General features: G+C 28.6%; 1 protein-coding gene across 1 annotated transcript; it reads right to left on the minus strand.

Moving 5' to 3' along the window:
- Nucleotides 1–6,420: 6,420 nt before the first annotated feature.
- Nucleotides 6,421–17,983, minus strand: LOC130672856 (methylmalonic aciduria and homocystinuria type D homolog, mitochondrial). The gene is made up of 4 exons (XM_057477621.1): nt 17,778–17,983; nt 17,062–17,667; nt 14,917–15,133; nt 6,421–6,700 (listed from the first exon to the last, which is right to left on the minus strand). The coding sequence occupies exons 2-4, from the start codon at nt 17,665–17,667 to the stop codon at nt 6,627–6,629; spliced, it is 897 nt and encodes a 298-aa protein (XP_057333604.1). The 5' UTR covers nt 17,778–17,983; the 3' UTR covers nt 6,421–6,626.
- Between the last annotated feature and the right edge of the window lie 1,176 nt (nt 17,984–19,159).

The raw sequence follows: 19,159 nt of genomic DNA on the forward strand, positions 1-19,159 counted from the left end.
AATGGAATTTAATTGTAACGCTTTGATACTTTTCATATTTTCAGTGATCAATCTATTCTGAAAAATCTGGGCATCGGTTGGCCCTGCGGGTCTAAGCAGCCTCGAAAATGCGGATTTCAGCGACATAATCTTGAAAAAAATATCAAATTATGAAGTTATAGGGCGACAACTGCTCAGGTGCGTTCTATATGACCCCCTTGACTAGAAAAATGATAACAGTAATTAAGGGAAGCCGTGGAGTCTTAGCAGGAGAGCTATTGGCTTCGAAAATGGGCAAAAATGCTGATTCCGGCCACATAATTGTAAGAAATAAAATAGTAACGTATATGTATATTAGACTGAGCCAAAAGAATCGGCTATTTTTTTTTTTCGATACTGTGAAAATATTATTCCTGATGACAAAAAAAAATTTTTGTGCAAGTTTGAGCCCTTAATATTGATATGAAGAGGTGTATCGTTACGACTTTTAGTTTTTTGACAGAATTTTCATTTTTTACCCAAAAATTGTAAATCATCTATCTGAAAAATTTGAGCAATGTATATTCTTAAAGGAAATTGGATTCCCTACAAAAAATCTCTTTTAGTATATTGACGTAAAACGAGCCGTTTCCTTGTAACCGTGTCTTAAACATTAATATGTTTTTTAAATTGTTTGTTTCTATTTTGGATTTTCGTAACTACTAGAAATATCGAAATTTTTTCTAGTCAAGATACATATTCTTGAAGGAAATTTAATACTCTACAAAAAAGGTCTCTTAACATTTTTTGCTAAATTCACTCCTTCGAAAGTTATTCAGGTTATTAAAGTCGTTTTGACTCAACTTCGACCTTGAATAACTTTCGAAGGAGTGAATTTAGCAAAAAATGTTAAGAGACCTTTTTTGTAGAGTATTAAATTTCCTTCAAGAATATGTATCTTGACTAGAAAAAATTTCGATATTTCTAGTAGTTACAAAAATTCAAAATAGAAACAAACAATTTAAAAAACATATTAATGTTTAAGGCACGGTTACGAGGAAACGGCTCGTTTTACGTCAATTTACTAAAAGAGATTTTTTGTAGAGAATTCAATTTCCTTTAAGAATATACATAGCTCAAATTTTTCAGATAGATGATTTACAATTTTTGGGTAAAAAATGAAAATTCTGTCAAAAAACTAAAAGTCGTCACGATACACCTCTTAATATCAATATTAAGGGTTCAAACTTGCACAATAATTTTTTTTTGTCATCAGGAATACTATTTTCACAGTATCGAAAAAAAAAAAAAAAAAAATAGTCGATTTTTTTGGCTCAGTCTAATGTATATATGTATACATACAGGACGTAACATTATCGATTTATTATACAATATTAGGTAGCATTGAAAAATTCATATGCTTGAGATTAACCGATAAATAAATGAAATTTTCATTGCGTGTTTGTAAGCAATAACTGTTGAGGATTTGAATACTCATTAAAGTATTTTATTACGACGTACAAAATAACAAAGAGATGCCATATTTTGACGAACTGCGGTTGTATTATTTATTGTCTGTTATATAATAGTTTAACAAACCTATAGCTATATAGGTAAGTACATAGAACACAAGAAACGACAATTCAATTCGATGTGACAATGGATCTGGTCAAACTCAATGCTACCCAGAGAGTACTTCATGGTTGGATATCCTTAACACTATGATAGAATTTATGTTCACTCACCGTTCAACAAGATTCTTCGTTCCTTATCCTATCATGTCCTATACGTGTTATCACAGTCGTAAAAGCTTTTTTTATTTTTTTTACATCCCTTGATAGAAGAAAAAACATTTTAATGCCGTATAAAGTATTTGTATTTCAAGAACTGTTGTTTTAAATAATTATTTCATTTTACATATATTCAAGTTTAAATTTCATATTATTTCGGCACATGTCTATTGGTCCATTCACTGACAACACTCTAAAAAGAAAGGAAAAAAAAAAAAACTGCGAGTACGATAACTTCAAAGCAAATAGAAAATCGATACTTTTGAGCTTTCCTAATATTTCTTCATGTGGAAAACGCTGAACGCTTGGCTTGAAATTTATCTCTTCTATTTTTATATACAATATTTTTTATTATCATTGTTATTATTATATATATATGTATATATTATTTTTTATCGCCACTATTGTTATTATACTAGCCAGCGCGTTTACTTAAATACTGTTGTAGTTTTAGTAATTACGTGGCGATATTGATTACTGAAATTTTTAAAAATATCACGTTTTATCGCGTCTTCAATTTGAATCATTTTTTATAATAATGGTTATCAGATAATTTTGTTTAAGCTTTTCTCTGAAATAAGAGCCCTAAACGCATCATAAAGACACATGCTCGATGCTTTACTCTATGAACTAGCGAAGTGCACTTCAATTTTTTGATAATTTCCATTTGTTTACGAGAAAAACTTGGACGAAGTTCCCATTTACTGTACAAGTGCAACAAAGATAGTACCGTTCATCAACTTGAATGCGAATAGAGAAACAAATGAAATCGCGTAAGAAATTAGATTTTTTTTTTTTACTGTAAGCTAAGTTAAGATTTTTTCAAATTGAGTTTTTATCAAATGTCTACAGTTATCTGTAGTTATGCGGTTTTACCAGTAACTATAAGAGCACTCGAGTTAAGCGGATTATATTGTGAGGTAAAAGAGCCAGTAACCTATGAAGGACTACTTAGAGTCCGATCATTCCAAGTATTCATATATTCCCGAGTCGAAATTTAACTTCGCTTTAAGTACTCAATATACTTAAATTTTCCTATTTTAGTACTTGAGATTCTTAAGTGGACCTAAATCAGTATTTTTCATGCTTTATGCTTCTATTAGGTCCTATAGATTCTAAAAAATCGAAATTTAACATCTTTTAAGAACTTATGAAAACTATTCATTATCATTGGGTAGAATAAATTCTAAACTTTCTAATTAAAACTTAAGTATCCTAAATATAAATAATCGTCAACTCCTTAATAAGTTCTTTAAATTCTATGTTACTTTTTTTTCTATTATTAGAAATACATGAAGTGACTGGATATCGGTTTTTGATCGGCTACTTGATCCTCGTATTTACGCTTTTATAATTACTACGGAAACGTACACAGAGAAAACGAGTCTCGAAAATATTAAAATATTTCAAGTAAAAGATCAAGTAACCGATCAGGGAACTAATACTCGATTACTCCATGTATTTGTATACCTACATTTAGGAAAATTCAGTAAATCGGTACCACGAGGGGCCTTCCTAAGCCCCTTCGACCAGAGTCTCTTTATTTCCTGAGATGGTAGCAGTGTTTAGCCCAAGAGAGGTATGGACTCGTAGTGGTTGATGGTGGCGCCCACACGCAAACAGATTTTTGATCTGTTTATCGATCCTAGGGTAAACTAATATGAGCTTATGCTCAATATTTCGCTGTCAATATATTATGGTGGAGGATAGGGGTGTTACGAAGCGCGTGTACGTCCAAAAAGGCGAGGAAACGGCCTTCCGTAAAACGGAGGTGGACTTCGATACCGTTACATTAATTAATTAACTACGTACATACTAAATTAACGTATAAGAGGACTGCAGAAACAATCTGGAGATACTACACTTATCCAAAAAATTAAAGGAACAAGAAAATTTTATAAATTTTTTAGTGATTTTTGGAAGGCTGTATTTTCGTGAAAAATGATCGTATCGAAAAAAATAAAAAAGCAAATTGAAGCTTGAAATCTCTAGTTTAAAGATCTTTCAGCAAAATATTTTTTTGAGCCACGGTTTTTGTGGAATCATAAGAAAAAGGTCGCGACAAAATTTTTCTAAATTTTTTGGTTTTGTTTTTTAGGTCTACGGGGCCGGGAAAAATTTTTTCATAAAAACGAATTCATGGCTGGTTTAGGAAATTTATTCAGCTACAATTTGCTTTTTTTTGTTTTTCTGTACGACAATTTGCTGCTGAGATATCAGCCTTCAAATGAAAAAGGATTCTTTTGTCTTTGATTATTGATATCTCAGCAACTAATGATCACACAGTAATTTAAAGAGCAGTTTAATAAACTTGAATAAATTCCCTACAAGCTCCATTTTCGATTTTTCCAAAAAAAAATTTTTTTTCATCCTTGATATCCATTTGAAAAACCCACAAAAAATGGCCATTTTCTGGTTTTTTAGTCAACTAATCGCTACTCTGCAAATATTGATAAAAAAAAAAATGTCGCCAGGTAATTTTACAGCTTAATATACCCCGAAAAACCCTGGTAATTTTCAGATTGATCCATTGAACCGTTTGTCCGGACCGATCGCTCAAAGTTTTACAAAACAATTAAAGGAACAAGTTTTGTTCCTTAATTTGTGTAATCATTACTAAAATGAAAAAATTAATTTTTTTTGGATTTTCTTTCATTTTTGCGTTAGTTATTCAGTAAATGTAAGGTAAAGAGGAAAAAAAAAATTTTTTCCAAAAAACGAGACCAAACAAGAATTTTTTTATATTTTTTTTTTTTTACGTTTTATTCAGGGGGTTATTTTTTTTTTCGTTTTTTGGAAAAAAATTTTTTTTTCCTCTTTACCTCACATTTACTGAATAACTAACGCAAAAATGAAAGAAAATCCAAAAAAAATTAATTTTTTCATTTTAGTAATGATTACACAAATTAAGGAACAAAACTTGTTCCTTTAATTGTTTTGTAAAACTTTGAGCGATCGGTCCGGACAAACGGTTCAATGGATCAATCTGAAAATTTCCAGGGTTTTTCGGGGTACATTAAGCTGTAAAATTACCTGGCAACATTATTTTTTTTATCAATATTTGCAGAGTAGCAATTAGTTGACTAAAAAACCAGAAAATGGCCATTTTTTGTGGGTTTTTCAAATGGATATCAAGGATGAAAAAAATTTTTTTTTGGAAAAATCGAAAATGGAGCTTGTAGGGAATTTATACAAGTTTATTAAACTGCTCTTTAAATTACTGTGTGATCATTAGTTGCTGAGATATCAATAATCAAAGACAAAAGAATCCTTTTTCATTTGAAGGCTGATATCTCAGCAGCAAATTGTCGTACAGAGAAACAAAAAAAAGCATATTGTAGCTGAATAAATTTCCTAAACGAGCCATGAATTCGTTTTTTTGAAAAAATTTTTCCCGGCCCCGTAGACCTAAAAAACAAAACCAAAAAATTTAGAAAAATTTTGTCGCGACCTTTTTCTTATGATTCCGCAAAAACCGTGGCTCAAAAAAATATTTTGCTGAAAGATCTTTAAACTAGAGATTTCAAGCTTCAATTTGCTTTTTTATTTTTTTCGATACGATCATTTTTCACGAAAATACAGCCTTCCAAAAATCACTAAAAAATTTATAAAATTTTCTTGTTCCTTTAATTTTTTGGATGAGTGTATTTTGAATGAAGCGAAAAAAAATAGGGAAATAACTTATAACCAGGTTGTACTGCAACAGGTATTTTTACGTTTGAAAAGCTCAAAAATGCTAATATTTTTTAAACTACGAGCGTTTAAATTTCGGACGGAAACGGCAGGATGTCTTGGGGCTGGCTAACTATTATCCAGATTATTGTTATTATTATTTCTTTTTTATAAGCAAATATTTTCAGATGAACAAAGACCAATATCTTGTGTCAATTAACTTTATTCAATCATACGATGGTTCGCTAGTATAATTTCAGCATCTCCAGGTATTTGAATATAAGTCAATACGCGGTCAACATATTAAAATCATTACTGGCAAGTTTCGATAACAGAGCTTTATACATGTCAATTTTTGATAAATTCATTCTGCAGTCCACATTATTTTATAATGTATTTTTTAAACAAATGAAATGAATATTTACTTTTGCTAACAATGTTATGACATGAAGAAAACAATCATAGAAATCCGGATCCTTTTCCATGATTATTTTCCGATATATTTTATAATATAAAACAGTAATAATTTATAATTTTTATGTTGATTAATATTATTGAGTCTCCAAGAGAATGGGCTTTTGTCCCACCATTTTTCTACAATTAAGCCATTACAGCGCATGAGCGTTAGTGAAAAATAATGGACTTCATCATAGCTAAGTAATGGGAGAAAAGTTCGTTCTTTTGCAGACTCAACTATAGCTAATTATTAACATCACATAACCTTTACAATTGTTTTTATTTCTCGCGGTGTTTGTAGTATTGGTCTTTGTTAATCTGAAAATACCTGCTTATAATTTTATAAGAAGGGCCTGAAATGATGATAAAGAGTGAAAGCGCTATTTGTCAATTACATGATAATGTTATTATTTGAAAGAATGATAGATATATGACATTAACAGAACTATAAAAGGAAATTAATGAAGAAAAATTTTTCTTCCGAGGGGAATATTTTGTTATGAATGAACACATTTTTTTCTTCAACATTAGACGAAAAAATGTAATAAATAATTTTTTTTTTTTCCTTTTTATAGTTGTTATTATTTATATAACCAGTATAAGTATATCTCTGTAGATCATAATAGTGTCTATAAATTAAGAATAGTCTATACTCGAAAAAATACAGACTATAATTTATTGTTCTATAGAATTTCTTTACTTATTAATAACAAACGCTAAATAGCCAGCGTTCGACTCAAGGTTAACGTTTTAATGATCGGACATACCACTCATAATGTCTTTAAAGAAATCCATATTCGCTGGAGCAGATGTGTAAAGACTTCCTGCAATTTTAAAAAATATATTTTTATTATACAAGATTATTTGAATAATTTTATTTTGCTTATAGTGAATTATACTATTTTTAGACAGTACTAATTACTTATTACGAAAATATTTACTTAAATTAATCAATAATCGTTAATTATTAATTACAGTGTAAAATATTTTTTTTTGTCGCCAATGCTGGCTATTTTTATATTATCACTTACGAAGCTCTTGAAAGTCAATAAAAAATAAAACGAAAAATAAGAAATTCACCCCATGGTTTTTTTTCCGATACTATTTTAATAATTTATTATATATGCAATATATTAAATTCAACAGGAAAAAATATATATTCAAATATATTTGGTAGAAGTCATCAAATAAATTTATTCTTTTATGTAATATTTAGATAATTTATTATTGATCTCTTTCATTATTTCTTAATACCCCAATGTTAACTTTTTTTTCTATGGATTATAGGGGAGTGGGAGGGGCAAAACGGAATACTTAAAGAAATACCAAGTTTTCGGGGACTCAAATACGTTAAGTTTTTCTTTTAATGATATTTAAAGTGAATAGAAAAAATTTTCGTGGGCAAAATAAGACATCCCCTAAAAATTTACATAAAGAAAAATTAAATTTCGCATAATTATTGGATGCAAAGGAAGAAAAAAAAAATTTTTAATAGTTTTTATCATGGAACAAAAGTCATTAAAATTTTTTGACTGACACTTTAGATATTTGACAGTTCAACTGCCTATTTTAAATTGGTAATTTTTTACTTGTTAATTACTATTTATAATTAACTTCAAAGTAAAAGATTTAAGTTTGTTTTGATTCCAAAGAAGGTATTTTTAAAAGACAATTATATCGCGTGCTAAATACCAAAAGGGCGTATAACTTTTATACGCCCTTTTGGCTTTGCAAAACTAAAAGGGCATATGTCTCAAATACTAGCTCTCCACCATACACTCCGCGTGACGTTGAATATAGGAATGAATATTAAACTTTATTATCTCTAGCTTATAATTATTAATTATTTGGGAATTTCCCAGTTGGTTAAAAATTAAAGTTAATGATTATTTAAATTACATTGAACTGTCCAAGAAGATGAAAAATTAAAGTGACTATCATCGAAAATGTTGACTTTTTCAAATTTTTTTTACATACAAACCTCCGGAAAATTTTGAAGACTGTTTTTCGAAATTTTGAAAAATCCTGACTTTTTTTTTATACGCCCTTTTGGCGTGCCCTCGGGCGTGCAGATCTTTACGCTTAGAGCGATTCTAAAAAGAATGGCAAAAAAAAATTTTTTATACGCCCTATTGGCATGGAACCCTATCTAACTGCTGTAATACGCCCTTTTGGGATTTGGCACGCAATATATTGCTTAAAGTAAGAGATTAAAAGATCATTGAAAGTTAATCAAATTTCAAATTTATAAAATTGGAAATATTTTCAAGTTCATTATCGAAATACACCTAAGGTTATTTGACACTGAGAGTTCTTTTATTGTAAATTGATAAGAAAAAAAATCAAATATATTTCATACTATTTTGTTACAAAAACAAAATTTTTCGAGAACAGTAAAAAAAAATCGGTCTGTCAGTTGACCCTGCGGGCCAGCCCCAAAACTTCCCGCTGTTTTCGAGCTCAACGAGCTCAACGAGCTCGAAAACATTATTGTAAATACATTTTCGAGCTCTTCGAGCTCGCAAATACTTTTGTATGCCATTGTTCTGTAAAAAACCATTTTTTAGCATTTCCTTCTCCCACGATATCTCGCGAACGAATTAACCGATTTTGATGGTTGAGGTGGCAATCGACGCGTTTTATCAAGTTCTGAAGCTGATCAAATTTTGAAATTGATTTATTGAGCCGTTTTTGAGAAATTTCAAAAAAACCAAGGAAAAATTTTTTTTTGAATTCTTTCGTCAACGGTTTCTCTTGAACGAATAAACCGATTTTGATGGTTGAGGTGGCATTCGATGTGGCTTATAGAGTTTTAGAGCTGATTAGATTTTGGAATCAATCCATCGAGCAAATTAAAAGTTATCCAAATAAAACATTTTCGAAAAAATTTTATTTTTGAAATATCTCTGAACGCACCCTACCGATTAAGTTCAAATTTCTACGGCTTCAAGACATTAACAAGCCGCGTCGAATGACACCTTAACGAACAAAATCGGTTCATCCGTTCAAGAGTTATGAATATTTACATACATACATACGTACGTACGTACGTTCACACATACATACACTCGGACATCAGCGTGAAATTAGTCAGGATAGCTTCCTAGGACCTCGAAACGTCGACATCTGATGGAAATTCGATTTTCGTAAATCGGACCGAAACCAATAACTTCCCGAATTTTTGAAAATTTACAATTTTCTTAGCGGGAAGTTAAAAAATTCAAAATTACGCTCAATCATATTTAATGTACCTGAAGATCGGAACGTTTTTCACGCAACGAAAATGAAAATAATTGATGAAATTTGTGTCTAAAGGCGAATTTACGGGTAGTTGGGGGTGGCCTGTCATTTTCGGGTGACGTGCGAAACATTTCCGAAATCTAGATCCAGTAGATTTTTTACTTTTCATTTCTTGTTTCTTATTTTCTGCGAAAAACGTTCCGATCTTCAGGTAAATCATATTTACAAAAGTGATTTTGAAATGTCTGAAAAACAAAATTTCTTTATAAAATTTTGGGCGTATACCCCATTTTGTCCCCCCCCCCTTATTTTGCCCCTCCTTCCCCTATAAGCAACAGACTTATCTTCAAACTCACAAGATAAAATAAAATAACATTTTTTTTATATTCAATAGAACTTTGAAATTTTTACAAGAGAAATTTTTTGACAAAAAAAAAATAAATAATTAAACGAAAAAAAAAATTGCAGTTGATTTTTATTGAATTACCTCAAATTGGTAATTCAAAAATTTATTAATACGTATAAAAATTTTTATAAATCAAAAATATAAATCCCTCTTATTTAAATAAATTGAGATTGATTTCAAAGTATAAATCAAATATCTATTTCTTTTGTCTTAATATCCGGTGTCCCGTTGGGTATAAAATTTAAAATCGAATAAATCACATTTTCTCGTGCTCTATTTAAGTCGACATAAAGCCACCCTATTTGCTCGGGTGAATCTGTAACCCACTACAAGTTCTTTAAAATAATAAAATTCCTTTCCATTATGACTTTATATTTTTAAAAAAGAATGTGAAAGCTATACAAGAGACTTATAATGGGATTGAACCGTAAAAAGAAAATAATCTTGAGTATTAAAAGAATTTATTTTTAATTCATCAAATCCGCGAACTGAGATTCATTTTTTCCTGTATTTTAAGTGTGCGCTAGTACGGATTCATTGTATAATATTTAAATAATAGGTACTAGATTACACTCGACGACAAGAAGGTGATATCGGACAGAAGTAAAAAGAAATTTATTTCAAATACGTACACTAAAAAAAAAAAAAAAAAAAAAAAAATTGCTGCAAAAGCAAAAATCACTCAAAATTTTAAGGTAACGGTGGAATTTTCTAAAAAACTATACTATTTGTTTAAGTAATTTTTAATAAACTAAAAATTGTCGGGACAATTATCAAACAGTTGACGTCAATTAACCGGCGAAAAATTAATTAGCGGTTGTTTTTTAAATTTAAATCGAGTTCCCGCGCTAACTTTAATATTCCCCGTAAAATTGTTTTATAAAAAATTTGCCGAAAAATTTTAACCGCCATTTTGTATTTAAATAAGTATGTAATAATAATAAGTATACAATTTGTATAAGTAATATATATAGAATCTTGCTGCAATTTTTTGTTCTGATGTAAAATGCTAATATAAAGTTAATGTACTATGCTGATGTCATTATCATGTTCTATATTTTGTACTTAAAATTAATTGTAACATCGATGTAATTTTTTGGTCTTGATCACAAGGAGAATAGCTCCATGATCTAATAATAAATAAATAAACAAATAGAAGTAACGAAAAATTTCTTATGAATTCTTGTAAATAAACAAATTGAGATTCAAAACTAAGCCAATATTTGAACACTAGATTGCTTTATTTATTATTATTTACTTATTTTTTAAAAATTTATAAAACAAAGATCTTACTGAGATAAGAATAGTGAATAAGCCTCCAGAGATATAGTCGTATTTTTAGGATATGTAGATATTATTAAAATCCCCCAAGATTCTGATAATTTCAGACCCTTGTGATCTTAAAAAATTTCCAAGTAAACAAAAAAGTGTCATCTGACATTCCTCGGAAGGGAAAAGTAGATTCCTCATTTGAATATCACAATTTAATTTAAATAAAGTCATTGGAAATGAAATTCCAGAGATAAAATCAGAGCTTACTTTATCAGACTTAAAATTTATACAATTGAGCTGTAAATTGAACTTAAAAGCTGTTAATTATAGCTTAGTTTCTGAGCTTCGCGATATATTTAACATTAACTGATGATGAATTTTTATTTAAATTCATCACTTAAAAGTAAATTTATTTCCGAATGGCTGGACGTCTATTCTTTGAATCGATTAAGGCATTCATTGAGTGAAAGAAAATACGTAAGAAATTCGATTTGAATTTTTCGAGAATTGATAGAATAATTGTCCTGAACTGTTCGCTGTCTAACAAGAATCTCACAGGTATTTACAAAACCCCTTTAAATAGCTTCTAGTAATTTTTTTTAAGTAATTAATAATAAACAAACTTTATAAAAATAAATATTATAACTTTTTTTTTAATGTGATTGTTCATCTTTATAAAGATTAAAATTGAAGTTTAAATATAAATAAATAAAATGAAAACCACCCACAAGAAACCTTAAAGAAGTTTAAATATTTTTTGGTACTTGAATAGTAAGCTGTAAAAAATTTGCAAAGTGAACGCAGACTACTCCAGAGTGAATGCAGAGCGGATTACTGTGTATTGATTTAATTTCCTTGGAGTAAAATTCACTCCGAATGGGAGTGAATTTTAATATTAAAACTCCGGTTCAGAGTGAAATTCGCTCCGAAAATTAGTTTATTTTCATATTTATAGTCCGAATCAGAGTGAACGCGGATTCAAATAAAATCCAGATCACTCCACTGAAAAAACGAACTCCCTATTAACTCTGTATGTCGAGATATTTTTTTTCTAAAACTTTGGAACTTCTATAGAAAACCCATAGAAAAATAGGACTTGTCGTCGTCTAAGAAAATACATAGAAAACTCATGATTTAAATAAAATCCGTAATTACTCCAAATTCACTCCCAATTTTTTACACTGTAATTAATAATAAATTTCATGATATATTGATCGAAAACAATATGTTTTAAATTCATTAAGATATGAATAGAGTATATTATATTTCATCGAGATTAATTGTCACTTCCAAAATAGTTTACATTCACTACGAAAGAACTATTGTAGAAGAGACAATTAATCGCGATGGAATTCAATTTATTATTCTATTCATCTATTATTAAATTTAATATATTATATACTACTTTCAACCGAGATGACACAAAACTTATTATTCATATATATTTAAAATTACGATCGCTGAATTATAAAATTAAATATAAGTGATGTTTTCAAAATTAAAAAATTGATTCTAGAATCAATAGTTATTTTTATTTAAAATAATGCTTTCGTTGTACGAAAAATCGGGACAAGTGTCAATAAATGTGATTGGGGAGTTTCTAACATCAATAATAAATTTTCAACTTTAAAGTCAAGACAGTTTAAAAATAGTTCGTTCGACTCATCATTTACAAAACTTTTGACTATTTTATATTCAACTATTTTTGTAAACAGTTTCACGTTACCTATTTGCCGATTACCGATTATCGGATAACTAATTATACATATGATAAATATATAAACTAGTTATAAGAATAAAAAACAAAATTTATACGAAAGTGAAGACAAATTTGTGTAAATAAATACTCTAAATTTCCAAGTCATAAATGATATGAAAATTATAATTAAAATTGTTATTTTTTTATTTTATTATAATCATTGTCATTCTATTGTCCATAAATTTATTAATTTTGAAAAATGTTAATTTCAACTGTACGGTTACTATAAATTAGAAATAATTTTTACTTAAATTAAATAAGTATAATAAAATATAAGGTACGAGATCTAGTACCTGACCACTCGTGTATTTGTAAGATACCGGCGGGTAATAAGGCCTAGCTGAGGGAGATTTTGAATAAAATCGAAAATATTGCATTTAATTATCAAAATGTATCATTAATCTTTATTTCAATACATTAATCATAGAATATAATGAAGCAATGGTAATTTATACTACAAATAAACAAAAAATTAAACTTGTACAAAAACCATACGAATAGGCCCTATTTTACTACGGTAGGGTAATAAGGTCTACGGGTTAAACAAACTGGAATAGTTTAATTATACTTAATAAAATTGGTATTAGAGACGAATCATCACTTAAATTTAGCAACAATACTTTTTTAAAGACAGAAGACTAGATTGTTTTGTTCAACAGCACTTAAAACTAACAGTATCCTTTTTAAGAGTCAGAAGACTAGATTGTTTTTTATAATTTCTTCTGCGCTACGACATCATATGACGGATGATGAAATATAGAAGACAGGGAACGTGGTATCGGGACTCTATAAACTTGTCGTAACATCTCTATGCAAGACCCTTCTACTAGAATAGCCTTTAGGGGAGGCGGTTATTTTAAATATCATTTCTGTCACTCAGGCCTTATTACCCGCTGGTACCTTACTTCGTTTTATGTACAAGTTATAAAAATGATTTAAAACAATTTGAATCGACTAATATATAGATATACACTTAGCATGGATTAAATCATTGTTCTTAATCAGGGTGGAGTGATCGGGTACTAGTTCCCTGATCGGGTGCAAGGTCTTTTACCTTACTGCTAAGTTTATTGTTTTTAAAATATTAAAAAGTGTAAGAGTACATAATAAAAGAAAGGGCACTTAGATACCTGGTAGATATAATGAAGCTTGAAGAAGACAGATGGTCAAACATATGCATAAAAGAGGAAATGAGGGGAATAATTAACAAAAATCCAACAAAGTGGGGAAAAAAAGAGGAGAAATTCCTAGCAGAGATAGGCATTATAATTAGGAACTAATTCCTAGCAGATTAGGCAAATAATTGGGAACATATATGAGGGAAATAACATAGAGGAAATAGAAAAAAAAATAAGGGATGGACTGGAGAATTATAAAAAAGAACTAGAGAAAAAGGAAAAGCAGCTAATAGAGAAGTACAAATATAATGAAATTTATAAAAAAATATTACGAGAAGGTGAAAACAATTATTGGAAAAAAGACAAAATTAAAAGTTAATATAAAGAGATATGGACAAGAACGAGACGCGGAATCCTTTGGAGAAGCGGAAAAAAGGACAAAATAATTGGAAGTGCAGAATATGCAAGAAAGAAAACGAGACACTAATACACATACTAAGCTGTGAGGAAATAAAAGAAAAAATAAGTGAAAAAGGGCAACAAGCAAGAAGCAAGTATAGGGCCGGACTAGAGGGGGAATTAACAAGGGAAGAATTAATTGCAACGTTAAAAGGGGATATAAATAGGGAACTGTGTATATATGTTGGAGAGATTGAAAGACTGTTTAAAGATAATGAATATTACAACATAGAATGTCAGAAAAATCCTGACATCGCAATACATGTATAGATACTATGTTAATTTAAGTATGAAAAAGTATAAAAATTATTGTGACGCAACTGTGATAAGTGAAGTAAGAAGTGTGATATAAGATAAAAAAGAGAGTACAAATATGTAGAAAAATTAGTGTAAAAGTAAATGTAAATAATTAATATAAGACAAAGATAGTTTTTTAAAATACGCTACGTGATACAAATAAAAACGCTATTCTGTTCTATTAAAAAGTGTAATCATAAAAATACGAACAATAAAAGTCAATCGGTCACGATTTGTAAATTATCGTTCATGTTTGAAAATCTTTGTAATACTTTTATTTTGTCACCTAAAGTAAAAGACTCAATACCCGATCGGGAAACTTGTTCCCGATCACTCCATGTATTTGTGTAGGTACATTTAGTAAAATTTAGTAATACTTCCCTGATTAGGTACTGGGTCTCTTACCTTATACTGGTTTAGTTCTAACTCATTAAAATATTCTTATAGATTATATTAATTGAAAATATTATTTGTATTTAAATAACTTACCAACAAATTCAGAGCCTTTGTTCTCATGTGATATTATTTTACAGCTATTGGTTTTGTTAACTTTGAAGCCTAAACAACGAAAACGTTCGTCTGTTTTATACAATACACCAGTTTTATGAGGATTCAAGTAGGGCTGACCACTGAATGGATTTATAAAATCAGCCCAGTATCCAAACATTTTAAGTTTTGAACAAATGTCTGAAGCAGCAAGGAGAAACTGAAATAAATATGTAAATTTTATATTATGAAAGAATAAAGTAATATAATCTATATTATTAAGAGAATAAGTAAAATTTTGTTCCCGCCATATCTATATGGTAGAATTAGTTAATGTTATTGAAATTGGTATCATTAGATAGGTCTTGACTTGAATTTGTGCCTTTTCATACTTTAAACTCTTTTATTTCCCAAGTATTAAGATAAATAGATTTATCTATATCATTCGAATTACATTTAAATTACGCGAGAAAAAAGACGATCGTATTTATTTTCTTTAAATAAATTAATACTTTAATTATTCTGTCACTAAATATGACTGAATGTCAATGAATATATATCTATATTATTTATATCGCGTTACTTATTCCAAAATGACAGATTTTTATACTCCCTTTTGGTTTTAGGAAGCTTTTCAAAGCCAAAAAAGTGTGCATAGAAAAAAAAAAGGATTCATTGACACAAAAAATCTTTACTCGCCTAAAGAAAATTTTTACTGACCCCAATAAATTTTTTGCATTGTGAATTGAAAACAAAAATTTATTTAGAACTAGAAAAAATTACTTGGTGCAAGGAATTATTTCTTGACCAAAAAAATCTTTTCTCGCCCCATGACAATTTTTGTATTTAATTCCTAATGCATAAAATTTCTTGGTGCAAATTAAAATTTTGTTGCGGCAAAAAATCCTTTTTTCCTGCGTATTTTATAAATTTAGTAGTGATATTCAGGCAGTCACGTAGTGACTGCAGGTTGCTCGTTTATAAATTATTTTCCAAATCAATTAACTTATCATAGTTTAATTGATATTGTCTTTGAGTGACTATAGGGCCATGTGTTGATCGAGTAATAGTACATCTCAACTTTAACTGAGCGACTATGGGTACAATCAAGGACCTTATTTTAAAAATTAATAATAATTCATTATCAACATTATTCTTCACACTAAAATTTTATTCTAATACTTGAAACTTCAAAAAATAACTATAAAAAAAAAAATATGGTTTTTCATTTTATTTAATCATTTATATTGAGTAATTAAATCTCACTCCAATGAAAAGTGAGCGGGTGTAGGGACTTTTACCTTACTTAGAATAAAAAAATCACAAAAATATGCTTTTTTTTTTGTATCTCAGACCCCTTTTCCCTTTATAATTTAAAAATTTTTCTAAAATCATAGCAATAACTATAGTTGATTTTTATTTTTACTACAACATTCATGATGAAATATTGCTGAACACTTGCATCAATAAACTTATCTGCCAAATATTTACGCTGAGGAATATTAAAATCTTCAAATTTGTTTTTTATAATTTTGCTGTTAGAAGAAAATATCTGACATTATGTTGTGGTGCTGATATTATCAATAACCGATTGGATGTTCCTGAATTAGTTAGCCTGTTCAAGTTCGTCGTGCCTAACATTAGAGTGAGAACATCAAGAGTATTTGTTGTCCCGAATGTTAAAACGCGCTACTCCACGCGAGCTCCGCTGTATAGAATATCAAAGTTAGTCAACGAATTTGCATCTGAGATCGACATTTTCGGTGTTTCCGCTAATAAATTTAAAAGTGTCGCTAGACATTTAGTATTGTAATCAAATCAACTGTCATTTCATTGGTCGCAAAGCGGCTGGAAGTTATATATATGTGATATTTGTTATTGATTATTTTTTGCTGTTAATTTTATTTTGTATTTTCCTCCATTAACTGTTTTTATCATCCATGTGATGTTATCTGTTTCTTAATTTGGAATTTTAGTTTATCATTTATTTTATACCTTCTGTTTCTATAATGTATAATTGCCGAATGGCGTAAATAAATAAATAAAAAAATAGTTTATCATTTTTGTGAAGTTTCAAAAATCATTAGACGTCAGTTAACTTCAGTATCATGCATTTAAGGGTTGAATTATTTTAAATAATTTACTTACAAATTTAGCTAATCTTTCAGTCTCAATTTCTTTGCTCCATCTCATCATTCTAGGATTCAATTTCTGTGTGATGGTGACAATAGTAAGTTGAGGTGAGGCAGCATCAACACTACTAGGAAAAAGTTCTTGGATACCTTTTCTCAATAACATTGGACACTCTTGTGCTATGCAATGTAAAATAGGCTGGTTTTGATCACATTTTCTTCTGTTTTTACTGTTATTGTTTTTATTATTATTGTTTTTATTTTTATAAACATTTATAATTTCATCGTTAATTCCATGAGCGTCAAAATCATCGCTGCCATCAAGCTCTCCATCGTTGTTAGGTAATAAAAAAGATCGGGTTTCAACTTGAGCAGTAGTAGACTGATCCAACCATCCAGGTCCTATACTACCTGGTAAATAAAATCTGAAACCTCTTGGTCCGAACAGTTCCCAGTTTGGATTGTTGTCCAATTCTCCATTGTCGATATCAGCATCGATACCATTTGATTTAACTAATTTGTATGTCGTCGTATTTTTAGCACTTCTACGTGAATATTTAGCAGCAAATATAATATTTATTGATCTTGAGTAGTTTTGTTTAATAATTTTACTACAATACATCTATGAGTAAATAAATAAAATGTAATTCAAGGTTATATTGATATATTAATTTAAATTTTATCTAGACTTTTAAAAATATAAATATTTGTATTTAAATATAATAAAAGTACCTCGAGATGCAACTTTGCATGCTGATGTAAAATAATTGGTAACAAAACACCTTCTTTCAAGTGTGATTGTTTATTTAAAATCTATTATGAAGACATTATTGTTATTATTATAATAGACCAATTGGCTAATGTCATTTGACTAGTTTTATATCTGTCATATGTTTACTATATTTTCCACGTGTAAAAATGCAAGTAGACTTGCACAATCATTTTATTTCTGACGCAAGATCACTAGAATAGTCACTAGAATAACCTTGAAACTTCTGGTGACATGGTAACCTACTGCTACTGACATCTGTGATGACAAATTTGAATGAGTTTGAATGCAGCAGTATGAGAAAAATTTTAAATTACAAATAAACGAATTAAATAAAAAAATTTTAAAAAAATGCACACACTGATTTTCAAATTCTATAGATGCGCATTTTTAAAATTTTATTCGATTTACATTTAATTCGCTTATTTAAAAATTTAAAAAATTTAAAATTCTCAGCTACATTCACACTCGTCAAATTTATGATACTAAAGTTAGTCGACGTCTAAAAGTTTTTGGATTTATTTAAAACGATAAATTATAAAAAAAATAATATTTTAAAAAATTGCACCTATAGTTTTTTTTATTTTCTACATGTGGTATTTTTATATTTTATATTTTTGCCATTGATTTGTTAAAAAAAAAATCCGTAAAGTTTTAACCGTCTGTTAACTTAATAATCATGTCAAATTTTTCTTGATATGACTTTAGTGTGAATGTAACTGACAAGTATTAGTTTATTTAATTTTTGAATAAATAAATGTAATGTAATTCGAATAAGAATTTAAAAATGCGTATTTAGATCAATGAAAAATTAGGACGCGCGTTTTTTTAAATTTCATTATTTATTGTAAATTTATAAATTGTCTCATGTCTGCTACATTCACACTCATCTCAGAAAATACCCCCGAATTTTTAAAACTTTCAACTGTCATTACGGTATTAGAATTATATTAATCAACTAAAAAAAAAAAAAAAAGCATTAATTGAAAAAAGGACAATTTCGCAAAGATGTAGATTTAAAAAAAATTACTTACATTTACATCAATTGGAAGTGAAGCGAAATTTGTTAAATAAATTTCAGTAAAATATTCATGCCAATTTTATAATTAGAATTTTCAAATTTCGTAGACTAAAATTTATTCAACAAATTTCGTTTAACTCATAATTGATAACTGTAATTTTTTTTTAATTCTATCTCAGCGAAATTGCGACTACGTTGTCCTTTTTTTAATTAATGATTTAATTTTTTTTAAATTAACTAATAAAATTTTAAAACAGTTCACAGTTGAAAGTCATTGCATATTTTTAAAAAGTGGGTGACACTGTCTGAGAATACTCTTCTTGT

Source organism: Microplitis mediator, chromosome 8 (assembly GCF_029852145.1).
Source record: "Microplitis mediator isolate UGA2020A chromosome 8, iyMicMedi2.1, whole genome shotgun sequence".
NCBI lineage: Eukaryota > Metazoa > Arthropoda > Insecta > Hymenoptera > Braconidae > Microplitis > Microplitis mediator.

Excerpts from the sequence above, each read along its gene's own strand:
- LOC130672856 (XM_057477621.1), bottom strand. The coding sequence starts at position 17,667 with ATGTATTGTAGTAAAATTATTAAACAAAACTACTCAAGATCAATAAAT. Across the intron at positions 15,134-17,061 it reads CTGAAAGATTAGCTAAATTT|TTTCTCCTTGCTGCTTCAGA; the intron begins GTAAGTAAATTA and ends TATTTATTTCAG. Across the intron at positions 6,701-14,916 it reads CAAAGGCTCTGAATTTGTTG|GAAGTCTTTACACATCTGCT; the intron begins GTAAGTTATTTA and ends TTAAAATTGCAG.